Raw genomic sequence first — 25,522 nt, forward strand, 5'->3', positions numbered from 1 at the left:
CCCTTTCAGAGGAGGGTAGTCAGCGTTTGTACTCTGAAACGTGCTCCTCCTCTGAGTTCATCATCTAGCTTTGTGTTCCCGAAATATCGTTTCCTTCCACCCCTGATGCCCTCACATGTAAGTTCCTTAATATTTGGATGCCTTGCCGTTTTACTTCGCTTTCGTGTTTTTTCAGCTTTACTGCACAATCACTGGATAGCAGGTCTCTGGTTGTGTCCAGGGTCCAATGCCTGTATGTTGCTGGGTTTTGGAGCTGGCTGCAGCATTCTGTTGCCACAGACTGGGGAGTCCCACCGTGATTTAAAGTGCACTACTTATCCTAAACCCTAAAGTTCTTGTTCTCTGTTGATGTAAAGTATTCATTGCACCTGCATCCTGCTACCTACTTATCAGACGAGGGAGGGTGCTGCACCATCCATGAGGTGGGGCTCCACATCCTCTCTCGACCCCTTCCCCTTGGTACCCAAACGTCTGCCGCGGAGTGCTGTGGGAGTGAGGCGGTGGTGAGTAGACAGCCTGTCATGTGCACCGGACCTTGAGGTGCCCTCACTGTTGTGCTGACATATGTAACCCATCTTCCTTGCCTCATCCGGATCCCAAGACCCCACAAAAACTCTCTATAGATTACATGGACTGACCTTACTTTTTTGTATTATTTGTGGTGGTTTTTAGTCTGGTTATCTATTTCCAGACACTGTTTCATTTTCCGTCCTTTAAACAAACTTATGTTTTATTTAACTGTAGAAAATTAGGACACCCAACATCCTGACTATTGGATTCTAAGGAAATACACAGAATTGTTTCCAGTTTGACTCCTGTACACCATGGTGCAGAATCTTGCTCTACAAAACATGATGCTGTGCAGTACTACTAGACATAGACATCCCCCAGTGAGTGAGGCCAAGCAATATGTTTATGTCCACCTGACCAGGAATGTCACCTCCCTTTGGGATACATTTGGCACAAACAGAGGTCGGTTGCCTTCAGCTTTCTTTGAACTATACACGTGTGAGTGCGCCCCTGGGTGGGTGGGTACCTTGAAAGAGCATATCTGCAATGAAAAACACACAGGCACTTTTTTCAAGTAGACACGTCATGTGTGGACCCATCGGCATGTCCTACATTTTTACCCAACATCACTTTGCAATCTAGGGCTTCATGACTTTCTTTTAACATTGTAAGTATGTATTTTGAGATGTCACATGCAGAGCGCTATCGGCCACAAAGCCCAACCTAGCAGAAGGTGTCGTATGTGGCATGAGAACTACTCCCAGTGGGCCACATGTACCAACTTTAGGAAATGAAATTCTTAGCGAATCTCTTCTTGGGAATCGTAATTTCTAATGTATTCAATTGTTAAATGTACTTTAGCCATACCTAGTGAGTCACAAATCGGTCTCCCTCCTAAATATCAAAGAGGTTGTTCCCAATTTGCAACCTAGTGGGATCGCAGCCATCACAGGGATGGTGGGTGGCCTCCTGGGATCAGCAAACCACCATGTCTCTGACTGCTATTTAAGCATAGTTTTTTTTTTTTTTTAATGCGCCCCGTTCCTCTTGTAGGAAACAGGACCGCATTTAAAAAGAAAAGTTTCTTTCTTTTTTTTGTTTGTTTAAGAACAGGCAGTGTCCTGTCCTCCTGGTCCTGCTGATTTGGTATTTGAAAGTGACGCCCTAAATACGCCCCTTTAAAATACTTAATCAGATTTGGGTTGTAAACACAAAGGGGTTTATTTACAAGAAAGTATATTTCATACATGATGCTCCATTTTTCTTGCGCCCTCCTACCCGCACCTAACGACAGCATGGCTGCGCCATATTTACAATATGGTGCACCATGGCGGTCAATACCAAAATAGCATCCAATGTTTTTACGGTATTGTGACGCTTTGCTATACTAGTTTCAAAAATGTTGGCGCTAGTGAAATAAGCACAGGGAGGCCCATTGAATATAACAAGGGTGTCATTTTAATCCCTGCTCTGAGCTGGCGTTAGAATTGATGGAAAATATGGCACAGTGAAATGTTGTAAATTTCACTGTGCCATTTTTTCTGGCCTCCCTCTGCTGGAACACCCCCCTGCATACATTATGCCAGGTGCAGGCATAATGTGGCACAAGGGTTTACAAAGTGGCGCAATGCAAGCATTGCACCACTTAGTAAATATGGCGCGGCAGAAAGGCCACCTTAGCGCCGCCATAGTGTAAAAAAAATGACGCTATGGCGGCGCTAAGGTGGTGCAAGGGGCTTATAAACATGCCCCAAAGTGTGGTTCGGTAACAAGATACTGAATTTCAATTTGGTGTTTGCCCATGTAAAAAAAGGCATTTTTGCAGGCGCAAATCACCCAATCCCATGAATCAGGCCGTTTGTAACCTCATAAATGCTTTTTACACCTGGCCCAGTGTTTTCTATTTTTACATTTGTGTGAACTTTGTGATTCAGAAGGAGCAGATAGCATGAAAGGTGCATCCCCCTTATCCACCCGAACTGCAGTGCAATGCATCATGGTTTGAGACTGCATTACATTTTCAAATTATTGTAAGGATACCGACACCCAATAGGATATGTACCATAACAAGACTTGGGGGTCATTACGACCCTGTCGGACTTCAGATCGTTAGGGTCGCGGTGGAAGTCTGACTGCACCAAAGCGGTGGTCCGACCGCTTTGGCGGCGGTCTGACCACCACATTATGACCGTGGTAGTAGCGCCACGGTTGGACCACCAGCACAGCCAGTTTTCCCCCACAAGAGGGACTGGCGGTGCTGGCAGTACTAATCTGCCAGGGCAGCGCTGCCCTGGGGATTACTACCCCTCTCTCCACCAGCTTTTACATGCCGGTAGCACCATCATGTAAAGGCTGGCAAACACGGGGTGCAGGGGGCCCCAGGGGGGATCCCTGCACTGCCCATGCACTTTGCATGGGCAGTGCAGGGGGCCCCATGGCCAGCCCCATCGCGCAGTTCACTGTCTGCTCTGCAGACAGTGAACTGCATGACTGGTACTGCTGCACCCTACGCACTGCAGTATTGCAGCTGACTCAATTATGAGCTGGCGTCAATGTTGTAGGCTGTTTCCAGTGGGAAACTCCTAATGGGGCCCGCGGGAAGGCGGACGCACTGGAGGCAACCTGACCACTGGATTTTGGCAGACAGCTGTTTCCTTCCACCAAACTCATATTGACCCTCAACTCTCCATAATAACTCACTGCGTCTAATATCATATACTGACAATATTTTAGTAGTCTAGTACTGTATATTTCGTTGCTGTTAAATTGAGCATAGAGAGATAACGTTAATAATCGACATTCCTGGCAACAGAACATCCCAGAATGCATTTTCCAACAAAGTACATGATATTGCCACATACAATTGTATTCTAAAAGCTGTTCAAAAGTTGCTGTATGAGTCTATGAAAAGGCACATTACAATTGGGATATTTTTGCAGCATAACTTTGGTCTCAAAAGGGCAAACATTTCTTCTCCCTTACTGCAAATGGCGGTTTGGCTGGTTTTCTGGCATAAAGCTGTCATTTTGCTTCCTTAAATGTCTGCCTGATTTGCTTAAAACAGTTGTATCCAAGTTCAAAATGTCAGTTGCTCCTGTCAGGATATGGATGATTTTCTATTCATAAATGGCTGCAAAACGAAGTGAAAATGATTGCTACCAGCTTGCAAATAGCTATTTACTTTTGCTAAAAAACAACTGTTTTTCTAGTGGGAATTCACTGCTTTTCCTGCTTACAACGGTCAAAAGGGATACTTTCATAGATGGCATTTGATGTTTTTCCAGGCCATAAGGATTCTTTCCTTGCTGCATTTGGCAGATTCAATGACTGAAAACTCTGCTTTCCAGGGAGAACATGGTCCCCTTCCTTGATCCACATGATTTCCTTGATACAAAAGGCTGTTTTCCTTGCTGTGAAACGCTGCTTGTTTTACTGACAAGCAGTACTATTCTTTACAAAAATGGCCGCCTGCGTCCAAAGATGGCAGCTTCACTGTTTTACGCATGTCACCCCTGCATCTTCAGCATGGCCGCAGTTAGTTTTTCCCCAGTTTGAAAAGATGCATTGCATGATTGAGTCTTCAGTTCCTTTACAGGCAACATCATCCATCCATATTCGCCCGACACCTGGGAAAGCAATGACATGGAAACTGGTTACTAGAGTGCATAATCCCTCTGACAATCTATAACCAGAAAATGCACCTTTTTAGTATTTATTTGCGGTTTGTTGTTTGATTTGGTTACAGACTTGATATCTAGTTGTACCACAACATCACCAACTCACCTGACAATAGAGATGTGAGATCAATATTTAGGCCTTCCTACAGGTTTGCCTACTCTTCACATTTAATTTCCTCGTTTCTATGCATATCTCAGACATACAATGTCTTGGAGTAAAGACTCACACTACAGGCTAGAACTTTAGCTATACCTTAATTAGGATTACTCAAGGTTTGCAAACTAGTCCTAAAATGCCTGAGTACATTAGCAATTGGTGGAATTAGCTTGCAATACTTTAAGCCATAAACACATATTCATTTGATTAATTTTCATCCATTTTGAAGAATTGACACTTATTTATTCAAATTTACTCCAGTCTGAAAGAGCCAGTTTGAAACCTAATTTTTTCTGATTTCCCTTTATTTGACTTGTCCATTTTGGATAGAGGAAGTGACAAACCAAAGAAGGAGCCTGCAGTGAGAACAACTTTTCTGTTTGGTCTCTCCTCCCCAGATGTTTTGCTTTTCTGAGACTGAATTTCCTGGCTATTTTGACTCTGACCACTGGGAGACTGTTAAACATCACTGAGTGCGTATGCTCTGTCCCCTATCAGATGGCGACACAGGATAGTTCTGTCTACCATACCTGATTCTTTAGTAAGGCCACAGTAACATATACCAAAAAGTGCCAGTGGCATAAACATCTGATATCACATGTTGCCTACAGTGCACCCTGGCAAATTTAAAATCGGCTTTATAAATTCCACTGCAACTCTAGCTACTGGTAGGAAAAGAGAGAGATAGCACATACACAAATAGACCATTTCTAACCTGTTGAAAATTCTCATTTTTACAATAGATTAACCACCCACAAGTAGTGCCTTGGATCACACAGGGAGTGTGTGCATAATGTATAAAAAAAAGACATGGCAATTTTGAAAATGGGATGCCCTGGCAGTCATGAAGGTCAAAAAAAGTATTTACTGATCTTGTCTGCTTTAAGAATAATAGCGACCTTTTAAAATTTTGTCTTTGTAAAATACTATAGAAAACCACTTATCTAATTTATTTGTAATCACAGGTTTAGGGTAAATATGTCACAAGGATAGTTTATAGAAAAAACTGTTTATTCATTAATTCATCTCCTGCTACTAAAATAATTTGGGAATTTTACTGATTCCACATTCAGCTGTTTATGTAACTAGGCACTTGTTTAGTAACTTTGAAGGAATACATTGTTTTTCCACTTCAAGATAGTAATTCATTATCTCAGAGAAGGCGAGAGAGAAAGTGTGTGCGAGAGAAAGAGAGAGAAAGAGAGAGAGAGAGAGAGAGACAGACAGAGAGACAGAGAGTGATGGAGGCAGAGGAACAAAGTTTCTTTGAACTCGAGACCAGGAATCCTTTTTTATAGGCGAGCGCAAAGCGCTCCGTCCAGTCTGTTATCTCTCTTTGGGCTTGAAACCACGCCCATGCCACGTCAGTCACTTACATTGGTTCGTAGGCTTGCCTTTTAATCCGCTTGCTTTCATTTGTGAAAGGCATGAATACGTCATGCCTTTCCAGGTGTTTAGCCCACCTACACAGCACCGGTAAAGTACTAAATACATACGAGGCTCGATGTTTTCAGCCTTGCGTCCAGACTAATTTATTTGTTTATTTTCCACGCAGCGCAATCGCACTGCATTTTACATAGCGCGATCGCGCTGTGTGTTTTTTTTGCTTTACAACGCTAATAGCTCTAACTCGAACAAATGCGAGACCCGTTGCATTGAAAATGCTTGTTTTTACTTGCAGCGTAAAAATGTGCAGTGGCACATTAGTGCAATGGTAAGGCAAGAATTACAACACTAGGACCACATTACAGAATGGCTGTATTTCACAGTTGAAATAGGACTGTGTTTACTGGTGAGACACTGTCACGTTTTTCACTCTCTCTGATCAACCTTCTTGCATGTGAATGCACACTGTGCAGCTAATATATGCCTACTACCTCCACAGTTGGTGTAGTTCTTTTTATGGGATTAGAGTGCAAACAGTAACAGGGAAAGATGCTCGGTATTGGATCAACCTTTTGCTGGCATTATCCTGCACTATATCTGGGGATGGCATGGAAAAGTCTTTAGGACACTTAATCAGGAGAGAGGGTGAACCAGGGTCCAAGACAACTCCTGGTGCAAACACATCATAAAAAGACCTATTTTGCAACCGAGAAGGCGAAGAAACTAGCCTTTCTTTCTTGAATTCCTCTCCACCCACTTATTCCATCTGGTCAGAAAATGATACTAACAGAATTTCAAATATTGTGAGGGCCATACTGTCTTGGATCCACATACATAATTTATCACATGACACATCCCGTCCTTCACAGAGTGGAGGATAATATGTTCCATTGCTTCTAACGGATTGCTTTGTGTTCCCTGCAGGACATGACATTAAAATTCCTCTCTACAGAATAGCTTTTAGATCCAACTATTAACTTAAAGATGTTTTGCAGCTAATGAACTTTCTTTTTTTAAAGAAAGTTATTTTTATTCAAAATGATCCAGAAGGGTAACACCAACAGACACATATTAACATCTTCGGAACACACCATAGGGCCCATACCTCCACTCTCACCGAGACACCAGCCAACCAAGCCAGAAGAAATAACAACTTGTTGCAGAGGACCTTGCACAGTCTCCTCTGATCTCCCTCTGGGCCCTGGGGAGTCCAGTAGCGAGTCCGTAGTCTCCACATTCTCCCTTCAGACCCCATCACTGCAGTATGGGCTCATTTTCTGATTCCTGGATGGATCCCTCACTACATGTCCTCCAGGAAACCCTACCATGAACCCCATATCTTGGTGAATTTGTTTGGCATGCAGTGACCTTGGAAAACCTGCAGCTCAGCTCACATACACCAGTCCATATTCTCTTACAAACAGGACACCATTGGCACCGTGAACACACCCCACAACTGGACCACATCCTGTCTGACCACTGTTAGAACAATGTTGCAAAGCATAAGAGTGTATCTGTCCCATGTTTATTTCCCCCAGAGTCCCCACAGAACCACTCTTGGGCCCAGATCTAACGACAGTTCAACTGCCTTTTCTATTCTGTTTTTGACCCCCTCCAGAAGGAGCACAACTTCGGGCAGACCCACAGTGAGCCTCAGAATGCCCTGTTGTCCACATCCCCGTAGGCATAGATCTGAGTTCACTTTACCCATTGCATACAACCGAGTCTGGGTGTAGCACACTCTGTGTAGGATTTTGAGCTGAATGAGTCAGAACCCGGTCCTAATAGCAAACTTGCATGGGTATCAACATGCATCACACCAGTCATCCTTCTTAATGACTCCTACATCTCCTTCCCACCTGTCCCATCAGGCCGGCATGGGGGAGGGGTGAGGTGTTACCCAACAATGTCTTGTAGACCTGAGATACGGCATAGTGATGCAAAGGGGATACCAGTACTCTGTATTCTAAGGGGCTCTTCTCTGGCACTGCCTCTGTCACGCCTATGCACTGCAGGAGGATGTGACGGACCTGCAGATAATGTAGGCTAAGGGTGCCTGTGAGTTTATACTGTGACTGGAGTTCCTCAAATGGCAACATTCCTGTCTCTGTTCAAACTTTCCCAACCTTTGATATCCCCCAGAGGTACCACTTCTGATCCCCTTCAATCCGTTGCAATGATGCCAACATCGCAGCAATCCATAATGGCGTTTCCAGTGTATTCTTTACACTCTACCACATTCTTATTGGCCTCCCTCGATGCCTGAATCACCATTGCTGTGGGAGATGGTAAAGAGCCCAGCCTCCCTCTTCTGTACAATTGTCAGGCATTTTGTGTAGGGCTGAGCGCCCAGCAGGGAAACAGGCAGCCCACTCCAATGGTTCACATCTCTCTTATATTCTTCTAGGAGTCTGCTGAGTTTGGAATCAAAGAAGAGCTTCTGATTCCTAGTCACGTAGATCCCCAGATAGCCAAACCTTGTGTCCTCCATAAGTACCTGGCATTTCCAACCCTCTCGTGAAGCCATTCCACAAGCAGGAAAAGGCACGACTTTCCCCAGTTAAGGCATGGACCCAAAAACTGGCCAAAGACTGCCAATATCTCTAGGACACTACTGACCATGTCCATTGGTTCTGCAAGGTACAAGAGCATGTCATCAGCCTATAATGAGAACACACCCTCCTTGTTAGATCCCAAAGCAGTCTCCTGAGAAGCGCACCCCCCTGAATCCAATAAGCCACGGGTTCCAGTGCTATCACAAAGAGGAGTGAGGAGAGGGCACATCTCTGCCTCATCCTTCTACCCAGCACAAATTCATCTGATAGGGTGCAATTGACCCTCGCTTTTGCAGTGGGCCCGATGTAGAGAAGTCTTACCCGGCTACAGAAGGAAGGGTCAAAGCCCATGTGCTCCAAGAGTGCCATCAGGCAGGGCCATTTGAGAAAGTCAAATGTCTTAGTGGCCTCCAACTCCAAGAGTGTTGGTGGTTTACATATTCACCACTCCCATGGTAAGAAACCAAAGAGGCACCATAGGTTATGCCTGGTATAACAGTAATGTATAATACCAGTTTGATCTGGTGCTATAGTCTAGTGGATGACCTGCATCAGCCACAATGCAAATACCTTTGCAAGTAGCTTTGTCTCTATAATAAGAAGAGAAAAGGGTCTATTTGAGGAGCCGCACTCCAAGGGCTTCTCTACTTTATGGATCAGAATGATGAGCGGCTGCCAAAGGTCTCTGCGGAGTTTCCCTACCGAATCGGCTTGTGAAGCATGTTCCTGATCAGTTTAATTACTTGGTGCCGGACACAGTTAGACTGAGAATTCTGGGAGTAACCTATTTTGGCCTGGCGTCTTACCCAATTTCAAAAGGGTGAGGGTGTCAGCAATCTCACCCTCCTGAATGTCTCTTTCTCTCTCTCTCTCGAGAGAGACCAACACATCTCCTCATCCACGTGCAGGGCATGGCTGTTGTGGAGAAACCTGTCCAGGTCCTGCTCCCACCCGAGGTCCATTCTCGAGGCATACATGTCATCCAAGAAGGTAGTACAAATGTCGGCTACATCAGCCGTCATACTTGCTCTGCAGCCCTCCCCAGTACAGAGTTTATGAATCCACCGCTGCCCCTCCTCTCAACGGGACAGCCATGCCAATAGTTTCCCTGCTTTGGTCCTCCCCAATACAATTTATGTTGTTGAGCCCTGTAGATCACCCGCACCTCCTGCTGTAGCAGGCCACAGTATTCCTCCCTTCCTACTTCTATTTGGGATGCTAAGTGTGGATCTGGCTTCTGGGCCTCCTAGTTTTCCAGTGTTGCCTCCAATTCCACCCACTATCCCCGTCCCTCCTCTTCCCCATGACATGCACAATGAGATGGCTTCTTATCACTGCTTTATATGCTTCCCATTGGCAGGTCCTAGGAGACACTGGGGGTCATTACGACCTCAGCGGTCTTTTCAAAAGACCGCCGAGGCCGCGGAAGACAGAATGCCGCCATTGCTGGTGGTATTTCTGTCTCCCTATTATGACATTTCTGCTGGGCCAGCGGACGGTAACAGTGTTACCGTCCGCTGGCCCAGCGGAAATGTCACATCAACATTGCAGCCGGCTCGTAATAGAGCCGGCGGCAATGCTGATGTGCAGCGGGTGCAGTAGCACCCGTCGCGCATTTCACTGCCCGAAATTCGGGCAGTGAAATGCGCGACGGGGCTATGCATGGGGGCCCCTGTACTGCCCATGCCAAGTGCATGGGCAGTACAGGGGCCCCCAGGGGCACCCCAAGTCCCCTTACCGCCGGCCTTTCCATGGCAGTGTGTACCGCCATGGACAGGCCGGCGGTCGGGGACTCATAATCCCCAGGGCAGCGGTGCTTGCACCGCTGCCCTGGGGATTATGACCGCCAGGCGGAATCCTGGCGGGAAAATGGAGGGGCAGGCGGTATGGCGTGGCAATTCCGCCACGGTCATAATTGCTGGCGGAACACCGCCAGCCTGTTGGCGGTGTTACCGCCAACATATCGCCGGCCGCCAGGGTCGTAATGACCCCCACTGTGTCCTCATTATCGCTACATACAGTGTATGCATCAGTGTGAAAGTTCTGAGAATATCTGAATCTCCTTCATGTTTGCATTGTTTGCATGAAAACGAATAGAACAAATACACTTTCTCCACTATTAAAATAACATAGTTTAATTTTTTTTTTTACCTTGCTATAAACCGTTTTACCTACAATACGATTAGCAAAATATGTGTTTTGTGTGTTTTTTGTAATAAATTTAATTCCCTTCGTTCTCAGCCTCGGTGTCAAAATATTTTATCATTTAAGAGGTACTGGAAAAATATGTTACAAAATGTCTAAGAAGGAGCAAACAGTGTGTGCACCCCTTTTGATATTCCAATTCTGGTGCAAATTCCACATGTACGCGAGGGTATTTCCATCTGTGAATTCTATTAGGTAAATCCTACATGGATTTGTGCAAAGAAATACCCCTACAGTGAACTGCACTAGGAAATACACATGACGGTTATGTGTGGAAAACGCTGAGAAAATTGGTAAAGCGTGTGGTTTTACCAGGAAATAGGACTTAAACCGCATGTGATCACCCACTCTGGCATGAAAAACTTCTAATTTCACGATAAAACTCCCCAGGATGAAATAATGCCCTGGAATAATGGTATTTCCCATGATTTGTTTTAACCGGCAAGTAATCTGCCTAACTCGGAATGAGGGGTTTTGTGTAATCTGATCAATGATACCTATTTAACAGTTTTAGGCAGATTTATTTTTAGGTCTGAACTAAAGACAGTTTACGCTAATCCCAGCCTCATGTAAGTAATCATACAAATTTCCAAATACAACAAATATATTTATATAATTAAATTATGCCTTCTGGCCATAATAATTCAGACCAAAAGTATATTTTCTGATTACTGTCCTACATACACCTGCCTCCTACAAATTACACGTAAAGTTCCATTAAAATAATATGCGACAGGCGTTTTTTTTTAATTTAACAATTTTACAGCAAACGTACTGTATGGAAACCAAAGTGAGGCAACAGCTCTTTTTAGGGTCGAGCCTGCGTTGCATGCACTCGCGCATGCGTATCGCAGCGAGACGCTTTAGTTATTAGAAAAGGGCTCGGAGCCCTGTCGACGTCACATCAGTGTGTTTGATTGGTTCGTGGGCTTGCCTAGTAAAATATGCTTGCTTTCATTAGTCGAAGGCATGCCCACGTCATGCCTTTTCTGGTGGCTAGCCCTCCTTGAGCGCATCGACCAAGTACAGAAAACATGCATACTTTTTCTCTATTTTCCTAGCGTGATTTCGCTTGGCAGAAGTCAAGCGCTTTACACAGTTAATTTCACTTTTTCGGGTTACGTACATAAAATCACTTTTGCCGATAGATGAAAAGTCGGGTTAGGAGTTTACAACGCGATCAGCTCTAACATGAGCAAACACGAGACCCATTGCATTGCAAATGCTTGTTCTTTTTTCTTTCCTCTTTATATTCTTGCAGAATATGCTTCCAAAAACATAATGAAAATTAACCATTGTACAAACATCCTATGGCCAAACCTGTTGGCTTTACCAAACCCAGTGCTTAATTTAAGCCGGTGGGGGGCAGCTGCAATTATTTTTTGGGACTGATATTTATTTTCCCATATTAGCTATTTACCAAGTGCAAGAGAGGCAAAAACATCAAGTGTGAGGGAGGGAGAACCCCACAGATCAGAAAGATGCAGGAAATAAAAGATGCCAAAACCATCACAAACAGAGAGCAGGAATCTGCAAGAGTGAGATAAAGGGGTAGGGAGTGTTTGGCAGTTGATTGAAGGCTACCCAGCCTTGGTACTCGGTGCTCCGAAGTGTAATAGCAAGGACTGCAGGCTTCTGAGCAGAGCTTCGGCACTGGCACTCTTCTTTTCACAAATTAAGTACTACCAAACCTTTTCAAGCAGGAATAGAAAATCCAACGCATAAAATGTATCATTCAAGAAGTGATATGAAGTTATGGAAAGATGACAACCTTACCAAACATCCTCAACGTGGCAGAGATATCCTGACGGAAAGGATAGGAGAGGCAGAGGTCTCAGCAGGGGTGCGGCTTTGGGGAAGGGGATGTATGGGACGGTACACCTCCTTAATAAACTGTATTTTCTGATAAATAGTTGGATACAGGTGCTCTTAGTTGGGTATGGTGAGATGTCTGTCGGGTTTCTCGAAGAATTTTTCCATGCATACGGACAAAAATGCACACTCACACGCTCCATCTCCGTTTTTGAAGGTCTTCAAAAATGTAAGTCATTTTACAAAATATTTTGTATTTTCTCTCTTATTGCTCCTACCAATAAGCATCCTCTCCCCTTCCACTGCCCCACGGGCCTCTCTCATGCATCCTGCTTGTCCTATAAGGTCAGTGCCTAATTTGTAAATAAAAAGGTGCCGGTGTCCGTAGCCCTCTTCAAACACAGGGCTGCTGCAATTAAATGTGTGAGCACAGAACAGTGAGGCATCGTAATCCTGAAGCCATCTTGGGCCTCTTTAATCTATTTACAGCCACTCCCTGCCCCTTTAGCTTACTCTTGCAGCTTTCTACTTTCTCTCTTTGTGACGCTTTTTCGTTTTTCTCTTCATCCGTCTTTCCCATATGTGTCTTTTGCTCGGAGCGAATGCTGGAGGCAGAAGAATAAGCCCCGGCCCTCAAAAATAAGTGCTGGTGCTCAGCACCGGAAACAACAAGCACAAATTAAGCACTGTATAAGGTACATTAAATGCCAGCCTGATTGTCAGTAAATCTGAAGCTCCCCCAATCTGATTGCCCAAGCTACGCCTGTGGGCCTCTGCATGTAGGTTTGTGAATAGCATTTTGTAATAGGTGTGTCGTATTACCTCATGCACTACAAATTGCAGTGTTTGAATAGTGCCCACTGTGTGTTGTGCATATGTTCCGTCTTTCTATCTACATTCCTTACAAAGACTTTGCACAGGTTTGCCTATCAATAACCCCCCTTTGCACTTTTACAATATAGGACATTTTATTAGCCACTTGATTGAGAACGTCTCTTCTTTCGAGTGTGATCTGCTTTAAAGGACCTTTTGAGAAAGAGAGTCATGCAGAGAGGAAATGGCCCGGTCTCTCCGTGAAACTGAAATCACGTCATTATAGCGATGAATCGTTCCCTTGAAGCTGAACTAAGCATCACCCGTTTTGCCCATTAGACAAAGGGCGCATGAGACGCAGAGCAGACAAGCTTGTCAGGGCGTGAGATGACGTGAGCGGTGAAAAGGCGTCCAGAGGACGTGGGCCCCCGATCTACTAGGCCTAACAGCTCTTTCTGGCGAGCTAGGATCACATCCTCTCATCATAGCAACCTGAGGGGGTCAGACCTCGAAACATCTTTCTTCTAGGCCACGCCGCTCTCCCCAGCCCCTGACATCAGAAACTGTTTAGAAGAGCGCTATGTATATATGAAGCTGACATACTCCACTAGTTAACACGGGTTTAATTGGACACACGTGCAGGCGGAACATCTGGCAGGGCATCGCTTTTATTAAACAACGTATATAGATTACTTCATTTATTAATATCAATATTCAAGCTAAAATAAACAGATCAAAGCCTGCCGTTTGTTCTGGTTAAACAAACCATCGAATGTAACCGAAGTCATGCGGACAAACCTGCTTCCCCTGGGAACCCCCTCCCCCCCGCGGTGCCTCCCCACCCCATCAAAGCAACAGCTTCACACGGGGAGGAGGGGGCAGCGGTGGGGCCATTATCTATGTGCACAGCACAGGAGAAATATCCCCCCATCACTTAGTTCATACCTTTGAATCAAACTCTAAACTTCATCTGTTGTGTGTTTACATCTTTGCTGACAGTTTTATAATAGGAATAGTCAGAGGCATTTGCATGACAGTAACTTGTTTTTCCACGTCAAGCGTCAAACACTGTTTGTTAACACAGTACTTCACAAGGAGCTCAGGAGATTTTAAGGGACATATTTACAAGAAAGTGGTGCCTCATACATGACGCGCCACTTTCCTTGCACCCTTCTACCGGCACCTAACGACACTATGGTTACGCTGTATTTACAATATGGCCCACCTTGGTGGTCGTTAGCACAATAACATCAACATTTTTGGAGCTATTGTGGCTCTTTGCTACACTAGGGTAAAAAAAACTCCAAGCTAGTGCAACAAAGCACAGGGAGGCCCGCTGAATAAAATGGCTGCGTCATTTTAAAGCCTGCTCTGAAAAGGCATTAAAAATGAAGGAAAAAATGGTGCAGTGAAATACTATAAATTTCACAGTCTCATTTTTTCGGGCCTCACTGCGCCGGAACACCCTCCTTGATTACATTATGCCTGACGCAGGTATAATGTGGCGCAAGGGTCGCCAAGTGGCACAATGAAAGCATTGCACCACTTTGTAAATATAGTGCAGCCGAAAAGCCACCTTAGTGTTAACAAAATTACATTATGGCGGTGCTAGGGTGGCTGAAGAGGCTTGTAAATATGCCCCTAAGTGTTGTAAATATTACATTGCTGTTGCCCTATTTAATGGTACTTACTTTTCCTACGTAAGAGAGTGGAAGGATGAGTTAATTGTCAGGATTTACACTCTTGACCAGCACACCACAACATTAACTATTTATCTCATTGGGCCTTTTTAAAATGTGTAAACCTACTCTCTTCTTTACTTATTCATTAGTGGTATACAAAATTATAGTTCAGCTGGTGCAATGATGCAGAATTCCGAAACCTCCTCATCCCTTTCCTCGTTCCAGTACTTAATCTGTGAGGACCCAGTCAAGTGACTTCTTGAAAAAGCAAAGCAGAACACTTTTCATAAAAACTTTGACTTTTCTCACCCCCTTACTCTAGCCATGCCACATGCATGGGCCATAAATGGAAGGCTCACCCAAGAAACATCCTGTTTGTTTTTTGATCATCGATCCATTAGACAAGCAATATGAGCTCTGCTTTGTTAAACTTCTGATGTGGCGATGGATTTCAGGACATGAGCTAGTGTAGGGAGCAGGTTAGGTTGATGAAAGTACCAGATTAGAGGAGCCCCACTCCCCCTTCCTTGCAGTAATATGAGTGAAAAGACTGGCCCACAGTGTCTGGTGTTGGCAGACTGGAGATGGGGAACTCTCGCTTCCTGAAGCACAACTCACTGTGGCGTCTGGCCTCATGGAACAGGACCCAAAGCCAATATAGGCAGCAGTAGGGCTTTCCAAATGATTGTGTCACTTGTCTCTTATGACCTTTATGGCCCAACTTGGAAACAAATATGATGTCTTTCATCCCATGAGTTAAGCTGCACTCCTGTGATTTAGTCCTGGTAGCTGTGGGACCAGCAATTGATGTGCTGCATCCCTCGACCTTCATGGACCACTATGGAAACTGTTGTAGTGCCTCATCTACCTCATTCCCTGCTGATGTGCCCTGTTCCAGTCTAACTGAATGTGGGGGTCGTGGTTAATGGGTCCCACACTATTGGAACTGGTATACTTGGCATCGCTTCCTCCTATATTTTTGCCTTCAGTTCAGACCTACTGTTTTTGCTGACTTCAGTTTTGCCTGCCTTAGTACTCTGCACACTTTACCACTGCTAACCAGTGTGAAAGTGTTTGTGCTCTCTGCCTAAAACATGGTAACATTGGCTTTTGCCCAATTGGCATATTTAAATTACTTATATGTCCTCCTTAGTAAGGTGCACTACTTATGCCCTGGGCCTGTAAATGAAATGCCACTAGTGGATCTGCAGACAGGATTGTGCCACCCACCTAAGTAACACTTTAAACATGACTCAGGACTGCCATTGCAGCCTATGTGTGTGTGTGCAGTTTTAAAATGCCATTTCGACCTGGCAAAGTAAACCCTTTGCCAGGCCCAAACCTTCCTTTTTAATGGACATAAGTCACCCTCAGGGTAGGCTATGAACAGCCCAGGTGGCAGGGTGCAATGTATTTAAAAAATTGGACATGTACTTTTAAGTTTTTCATGTCCTGGTAGTGACAACCTCTTAAATTCATTTTTCACTACTGCAGGGCCCACCTCTCACACAGGATAACATTGGAGTTACTTTATTACATGTTATACGTGTGATTTCCAAATGGGAATAGGTAACCAACTCCTGTTTGGTGTCTCTAGATTCACAATTTAAAATTCTAACTGATGGATTTTAAGTTACAATTCTGAAAATGCCACTAGCATTGAATTGTCTTGCCTTAGCCATTAGTTGGCAACAGCCTGTCACAGGGTCACATGACTGGGTGTGGGTGACAGTTGGGCTTTGTGTACTTCTCCTAGACAGCCAAGCACAATAGGGAGCTTAGGTGGGACTTGATGTGCCATCACTGGCAGGATGGGAGGGACAAGCTGGGCCCAACCTCATAACACTTCAATAGGCTGTGTTCAGTTTCCACACAAAGGCTGCATACCCTCTGTAGTTAGTCTGGAGCTAGGGCCAGGAAGGCAAGAAAGCAGGGCTCCTGTGCACTTCAAAGGTATGCCTCTAGAAGCTTCTCCCACCTTCAAAGGCACAACTATCTATAAATACTGGACCTCAGACACTAACTCTTCAGTGCACTTCTGGACCTGTGGAAACTCTTCCAGGAAAAGGGACTGCTGTGCTGCTGATTCACTGCCATTCTGCTGGACAGATGCTCTGAAGGAACTGCTGCCCTACTGTGCTAACCTGCTGCCTCTCTTGCCTGGGTGAGGAGAAAACTAGACCTGTAACTTTATCATTGAACCCAGGACACAAGAGTGACTCCAACGGATAGCCTCCTGATCGGAGCCTCATGGACATAAAAGGCCCACCAACATCCTGCAACAGTCCATGGACCCAGCCCCAAGTGGTGCTCCTCAGGTCCTGGATACTTGATGTGGCTTAGCAAGCTGAAATCATTCTTTTAGGCTCTTTGAAACCTCAAACAGTCCTGTTTGCACTGAGAAATCACTTTTTGCAGTGCAATTATTCACGAAGCTCTGTCAGCACGACTCTTCATGCTCCAGCATCGACCACTCATGGGGACCACCAGTGCGAAGCTCCCACAATGCACATCCCCAAAGCTCCAGCAACGCCTGCCCCTCTTCGAGCTACGCCGACAGCCTCTTGCAATGCTCTCTCTGCTCCTCCCTTTCCTTTATAGTGCGAACAAGACTCTTAGAACGGAATTGAGAGGGTGAACCTCAGCTGGTCTAACCTGGTGACTGTATCCGACGTGTGCTCCATCTCATTTGATCTGAAACTGTGACTTTGCCCCAGTCTACCATTATCAGGTACCCTGAGTTAGCACTTTGATCTTTTTGGCAGCATTTTCACAAACAATTCATAACTCTGGTTCTCCTGATTGGATTTTTGTCATTTAGGTATTGTTTTACTTATTACATTTTGCTTTATTTTCCTAGCTTGGTGTAGGACCCTTTATGTGTGGTGTTTCCACTGTTTTACTGTTTGAAGTGTTGCACAGACACTTTGCACATTACTTCTACGTTAAGCCTGATTGCTCTGTGCCAAACTACCAGGGGGGTGAGCACAGGTTAATTTGGGGTTTGCTTGTGACTTCACAATAACAGTGATTGTGGCTGCTGCTTGACCCAGGCTCACACACCAGTCAACCAACAACCCAATTTCTTACACAGACCCTTTGTGCTTTCTGGTATTAATGAAGGTGTAGCACTACTAGTGGCAGGGGTAGGCATGTATGAGTTGATATGTTTCCCCCTTTCTCACCCACCTCTTCTGGAGCCATGGCTTATTTCAAGCACCTGGGATTTTCAATTGTCTATATGTAAGTTGGAGATGTAACACCAACAACTAGGGGGGTCAGCACATCAGACCCACACCATTTTCACAAGTGGCATGAATAACATCAGCAATACTGATGGGGCCCAGGATGTAGAGGCATATTTCGCATGTCATTCCCTCCTCTATGTTTCTGGCAGTTAGGATCACTTGTGGTCTAGTGATTGATAGCCGTGACACTCATCCTGAGGTTAAGTGTTCAAATCTGTCATCACTTTTCACTATTAAATTTAAAGGGCCAATCCGCAGGATCAGGGCCCAGTGAGTCTCACAGGACAGTGACCCTTAGAATTAGAATAGAAAGCTTCCACAGCACAAATTTCAATGTCAAAACTATAAAGGCTAATACAAATTAACAATCAATATAGAAGGCAAAACTAGTTATTCAGATTCAATTCAGCATCAATAATGCATCAAAATAAAGTCAAATGTGAGAGTTCATAACATTAAAGACTTAACCAGAACCAAATACATTTCATTAAAGAACTGGCATAAAACTACTCAGTCTGTAAGTTTAGGAAGAGGCTAAATATAAATCAGCGAGAGGACAGACATAAAGTCTACCTCCGAGGAAGGAGCCAAGAGGTGTAAAGCCCTCATTATGAACTTGGAGGTAAAAACTGCCTACCGCCGCCAGGAGCAGCGCCACGCCAGTAGACCGCCGCCGGTCATATTATGAGAATTAATACAGCCTGGCGGTGTTCTGCTGGCGGATGCGGCTGCTGGCAGCAGCGCCATGTCCCGTCTCCTGCCGGAGGACCCCCTGACTACAGGTAAGTGTTTGCTCTGACAGAGGAGGGGGGTGGGGGGTGCTGTGTGTGTGGGGGGGTGTTTGTATGTCTGTGCATGCGTGTATGCGGGTGTGTTGTATGTTGTATGTGTGTGCATGTTTGAGTGTGTGTATGTTGAGTTGAGTGAATGCGTGTCTGCGTGTATGTATGTAGGTGCGTATGTGTATGTGTGTGTGAATGGATGTATGCCTGGGTGGATGAATGTTGGAATGGGTGTGTGTATGCATGTGTGAAGGGATGGGCGTGTATGAAGGGGGTCTGGAGAGGAAGAGGGGAACCTATGGAGGGGGTGTGGGTAGGGAAGACCCCTATCAATGACAGGGAAGGGAGTCCCTGCCACTGATGGTGCCTACCGCCATGGTTTTTGTGGCGGTATGGAAGCCATGAAAACCATGGCGGTAGGCGGGGTCATAATCCCGCAGGCGGGCAAGTGTTGGCCGCCGGGCTGGAGAGTGATGTCTCCAGCCCGGCGGCCCTTATCGCCGTGGCGGTCGGTGTGGTACATTGACGGTTTTGCTTTTGCCAAACCGCCAATGTCATAATATGGAGGAAAGTACCGCCAGCCTGTTGACAGTACTTTCCTCCATATTACCGCCGACCTCAGGGGGTCATAATGACCCCCTAAGTATATATCAGTAGACAGTCTACCATAGAGACTGCCTTCATGAAAATGAGCAAAGCGTCTGGTACATATCCTAGAAAGGGCACATTTTATAGGTTTCAGACAATGGAAGAGCACACACTCAACATGATGAGATAGGGCTGTAATATAAAGAAATATCACATGAACCAATCAGCAATGGAAAATATTGTGCTACATAATGTAGGATACTTTAGAAAACAACCACATTATGAATAATTATTCAACACCCTTTAACTTACAAATGAGAGAAGTGGCATTGCACTATTCAAGCAAACAAAGCAATAAGCCATTAAAAAAATGAATGAAGTAGAGTTGTGGCCTGGCTAGAAGCAGGCCTTGAACATGGTACTTGAACTGCACATCGCTTGAACACTGATCCCTTCCCAAGGAACAAATGCATACACTTTATTTGAAGCTTCTACAAAGGTGTGTAGCTTACAGAGGGGGTGTTTGGGGTGATACGCCGCCCCAATTAATGTTTTTGCTGACAAATAGTTTCATACAGGTGCTTTCAGTCAGTTACGGTGAAGTGTCTGTATAATTTCACCTGGGATTTTTGCATGCACACACTTACAATTCACATACACACACACACTCCTCATCTCTGTTTCGAAAGTCCTAAAATGTTGATTATTTGACAAAATATTGTGTTTCTCTCACTTAGTACTCCTACCAACTCACATTCCTCTCCCTTGCCACTGCCTCTTAAGCCCCTCTCATGTGTCCTGCTTGTCAGTATAAAGTATTTTAACAACATATGCCAGTGTGATTGTCAGGAAATCTGAAGCTCACCCCCCAATCTTACTGCTCAAGCTACGCCCCTGCTTCTACCGCACAATGAAAATGAAATCTATTTAATTTATTTATTTTCTGAGAAAGGGAAAACACCCACTTGAACAATTAACATGAAAGCTCATTGATGAAGAATAAAGCAACACTTTTTCTTCAGCAGTTTAAAATGGCTTTCAGTGCAAGCAGACTGAGGGACACTAATTTAAATATATGGCCTAGTTATGCTAACTTAAACAAACGTAAATAAGCATTTCCTTTTTATTAATAAAACTCTTTTTTCACAAATACTTAATGGCCACATGTCAATTGAAGGTCTGTTGAAATGCAAGATGCTTTAAAAAATCTCTCCAGTTGTGAAAAAACAAATTTATTGTGTGATGTTGGCACGCTGGCAGACCTGGCTGGGTGTTGAATCCAGCAGCTATGAAAGCTGGTGGATGTTGGGTGCAACTCCCTCAGTGCTCTTTTCATCAAAATCAGACCCATGACACAAAAGATGCAGGAGATTCATGATGATTTTATCAAACGTCTTGTATAGCACGGCTAATCACCCATGAGGGGGAAACATCCTGAACAACTAGGTCTAAACCACTACTTGCCTGAACCACTACTGCTAAACAACTAAAAAGTCTCTACAACTAAGTACTGAACAACTACTGTCTAAACAACAATTGTGCCTGAATAACAATTGCCTGAACAACTAATTTTAAGGTAAGGTTTTCTTTTTGGTTTTTATGGTTTATTAGTTGTTTAGAATATATATTAAAATTTGTTGTTCAGGCAATTGTTATTCAGGCACAATTGTTGTTTAGACAGTAGTTGTTCAGTACTTAGTTGTAGAGACTTTTTAGTTGTTTAGCAGTAGTGGTTTAGGCTATAGTTGTTTAGGACCTAGTTGTTCTGTCACATATTCCCCATGATGGTCTATTTAAGAAAAGTGGCACAGCACACAGTGAAGCACCACTTTTGTTGCGCCCCTTTCAGCCCCCTAACGCCACCATTTGTGCACTGTATTTAAAATTTGGGGCACCATGGCTGTAGTTAGGAGACTAGCATCAGAATTTTTGATGCTAGGCCGGCGCTTTGCATGATTAGCATACAAAATTCTGACGCTAATGCTGCAAAGCACCCAGAGGTCCATTGTAACCAATGGAAGCCTCCTTTTAATACCTGCTCTAAGCAGGCATTACAAGTGCTGAAAAAAATGCTGCAAGGAAATCTAAGAGATTTCCTTGCACCATTTTTTTGACCCCCTAACGGGGGAATGACCCATTTGCATACATTATGCCCCACTTTGTAAAGATGGCGTGGTGTTTTTGGCCTTCTAATGCCACATTAGCGTAAAAAAAATGACACTAATGTGGGGTTCGAATGGTGCTAGGGGCTCTTAAATATGCCCCTAAGTTTTCAGGCAGCATTTATAGTGGTTGTGGGCCTGCTTGAGTCACCTGACAAAGAACTCACCAGTGACTGTCATGATAAAATGAGGTATGTTGTTTGATTCACTCTCTTAGGGCAGTGGCAGGATCTGTTAGTCTCTTAGATTTTAAGACTGAAATCAATGTGGGTCTCTTGACAATGCTGCACAGCACATTCTTTTCTTACCACTCTGTACCCTTTGCCCCTCAAGGGAGTCAGAGCGTATGGTGTCACTGTGGATGTGGAACATGTGGCTCCGGCAGCTGTCAGGGTTGGCGAGTATTGGTCTGCCAGGTTCCTGTTTATTAGCAGTAAGGTATCCCTGCCCTTGAGTTGTGATCTTCCTGTCCCTGCCATGTTATAGGTGATGGCCACTGAGCCATACTTGCTGCAGTCTTTCGATTTTGCCTTTATAGTTTGGCTAGGATAACTGGGATTGTCAGTATTTTCTCTGGTATTGAAGTACAGTTCACTTCCCTCTATCATGGGGTAGTGCACAAAGGCATCAACACTCTGCAATGCTGCTTTCTCCCTTCTAGGAATGTCAATGGATTTGGGGTATTGAGCATCCATGGGAAGAGGATTTGAAGGCCCTTAGTAATTGTTCGTGTAGGCCCTCTTCTAGTAGGGTGGTATTGGCCACACAGGATGTAGTGGACTGAGGGGGTGGCTTGGCAATAGTACTGTGGATACAATTTGTGCATGAAAATTGGCTTAACCTCATTGGAAGTTGACAACCTTCATCATGGTTCAGTGCATCTCTAGCTTTGAAAAGGCTTATGCTGCTGCTCCTACCTTGTAGTACCTTCCATCTGAGATAGCAGGCATATAGTTAAGGGGTAGAGCCCTACAACATTTCCTCTGCAGGTTGTGGTGGTTTTTTCTTATCTATATATGCTGCAGACCTATCAAAAAGGGATTCTCGCTTTTACTTCTAAGTGTCCCATGTATACGTTGAATGGATTTCATTGGGAGAGCAGCAACGCCTTGCATCAGATATGTTTTTATCTACCTCTAAAGTTGATTGTATCATCATACATCTGTGTCTTATCTGGCTCCGTATCTGCATCAGTGGGCCAGGTCACACAGTGACATTGTTAATATAGATGGTTAATGTCCCTATTTGCCTATGTCAGTTTATTGGTCCCCCGGACCTAAAACATACCGGTGTCCTCTTTTATGAGGCGTATTATTGGGCAAATCTTGGCCAATGTGGTTACTTGATTAGCCACATAACGTCTTCAATGACCTACATGCTGAGACAGCATTAGCTTATGTATGAAGGAGCATTACTTGTTAAGCTCTTTTTTGCTCTTTGCTTGCTTGTTTGTTTGCTCTTTGCTTGACACCTTTTCCAGCCAGTTTGCAGCTAGGGGTGGGCGAAACTCGTGGAATTTTTCTCTGAGGAATTTCCACAGTGACATAAAAGCTTAGCAAGATTCCACAGGTCAAAATAGGAATGTCAACCTGCTTGTGCTTCTGTTTAGCACTGAGAGCGCACACTGCTCTGAAAAACCATCACAAACATTGATTTTGCTGCCGCTCAAGTAGATTTTCTACTCAAGTGGCAGCCTTCAGACAGTGAATGATGATGACAGCCCACGTTAGAAATATCTCACCAGATGTCCTTCTAGCAACCAGAAATCATGCCAGGGGACCCCCAAATCTGACTAGCGCTTGCAACTCACCGATCTGGAGACACATGCAAGAAAATATTCCAGCATCCAGAGATCAGTGGGATTTGGCAGGTACTCTGTGTTTTAAAAGTAACGTGGAGTCACCAAAGTTCCACCAATTATGCCAGAGGAACGGAATATTTTGTCCACCACTACTTTCAAGCTTTTTCAGAGGTGGCGTGGCAGTCTTGTTATAGTTTATTACTGGGACATGCTTGTGGCACTCTAATAATTTTTTCAATAGTGTTCAAGCATTGACATCTGTTCTCCATGTTTGCTGGGAAGTATACTCTCTTCTGGTCTCTTCTCCTCACCTTGAGTCACAGATTTGGAGGATAACTCTACAGCCTTTTCCTGTAACGAGTGGGATACTGCTCAGCTTAATTCTGTAGTTATCACTTTTTTAATTCACATGACCTGTTGTGTTCTTGGCTATCCATATGCCTTCTGTGTCTGGACACTGCCTACTGGATTTTTTAGAGCTGGTTGTGGGGCCGTGTTCTTCATCTCCTCCATCCCTTTTCTGTTTTCAGTAGCAGCTTTTTCAGAAAATGCAGTACTTGTCTCTCACATATACTGAAATCTGCAGATCTCAGTCCAAGCCCTCAAACATTAAGCCATCTCATTCAGTAAATTGAGCAGCATAAGATTTCACTCATAAAAGTGGGTCTTCCATGACAAGATTTCTCAAGGGTACAGATACCCCGTGTTTTCCTTTCATGGTGAAGGTGGCTTCTAGTGATAGAATTTATTGTGCTGTATCTCCATTATAGTTTCAAGAAATATTGTTGTCTTTGCCCAGCTCCTAGACTATTAGTCCTTCCTCTGCCTTTAATATGTTCAAATTGTTATTGGGGCTCAATATGGTTGGAGCCCAGAGCCTGTTTAGAAGAGAGGCAGTGTGCTTGATTCTTTTGCAGTGCACACAGGCTTGGCGTTGATGCTTGTGGCACATGGTCCAGGTTGGCAGGCTGGTCCAGTTTCAGCTCACATTCCTGTCATTTTTCTTATTCCTGGTGTACTATATTTCCACATCTTTCTTCTTACATTGGCCTCAGCTCCCCATTCCTTCATGCCTCTTGTCTGAGGATCTGGGCTGGATATTCTTGGTCCTGTGATGGTTAATCCTTCAAAATGTTTTGAAAGTCAAAGCTGATGTCACGTTTAAGAATTACTGCAACCACTCTTAAGACCGAGCTTATGAATACTGAAAAGAAAGAAGACGATCTGCTTGGAAGAACACCTTTCTGCCAGAAGAAGGACTTCAAAGAGGATATTCCTTGAATCTCTGGACCTAAGAGGGTGCCCTCAATGGATAAAGAAATTAGCTTTGTGTTTACCCCACAACAAAGGGGGATACAACCTAGTCTATCAGGAAGATGCCCTTCTGCTGTGGAACTTCTCTCCTGAGATTGGGTAATTTTGGAGATGGCATAGACAGACACACAACACAGCTCTTTCAATTTGGAAGACAATCTGGGCATTTTGCCGTAGATGTGATTAGAAAAAAAGATAAGCCTTTTCCACTTGAATCTATGATTTGCTGTTCCTTGAAGACCTTCTTGAAAATGTGGGCATTTGCGAAACACTGTTATGAATATCATGGCTTTTCCACTCTGTGTATTACCCTGCTTGAGTTACATGTTCTAGTCAATCACAAATGAACATATGTGACTAGTATAACGCTTGTTGAGGTTATATCATTATGTTCTGCAATATGATAAATTTATGGGAATATATTTTGCAGCATTTAATCTAAATGGTGGCAGCTTTGTTTTACATTAGATTGTTATTGGTTTGTAAACATTTGTAGAAGGTTGACAGCTATTATTCTTGTTTATTCATCTTGTGCAAAAGAACACAGTCTTGCAAAATGAAAATAAATGAAAGTGCATCAGACCCCTTTCTGTTAATTATTTATGTTGAGAGGTTTTGACAACAATAAAATAAGGTTATAAAAACCGAGCACAGAGTGTGCATGGTAGAAAGGAATCTTCACACTAGGTGACACTGGCCATACAGAATCATATCTTCAGCTCCAATTAATGGCTACCAGGAGTACGGCACTTAGGCCCTAATTTATACTTTTTTTTGCGCCGCATTACCAATATTTTTTTACGCAAAAGCGGAGCAAACTTACAAAATAC

General features: G+C 44.2%; 1 protein-coding gene across 1 annotated transcript in view; it reads right to left on the bottom strand.

The window, feature by feature from the left end:
* Positions 1–928: 928 nt before the first annotated feature.
* The window catches only part of SCARA5 (scavenger receptor class A member 5), a 1,183,581-nt gene continuing 1,158,987 nt past the window's right edge, over positions 929–25,522 (bottom strand). Inside the window, exon 9 of the mRNA XM_069233727.1 lies at positions 929–4,136. Within this exon, the coding sequence (XP_069089828.1) occupies positions 4,000–4,136 (137 nt within the window). The 3' untranslated portion in view covers positions 929–3,999. The remainder of the gene's footprint in view (positions 4,137–25,522) is intronic.

Source organism: Pleurodeles waltl, chromosome 5, assembly GCF_031143425.1.
Source record: "Pleurodeles waltl isolate 20211129_DDA chromosome 5, aPleWal1.hap1.20221129, whole genome shotgun sequence".
Taxonomy (NCBI): Eukaryota; Metazoa; Chordata; class Amphibia; order Caudata; family Salamandridae; genus Pleurodeles; species Pleurodeles waltl.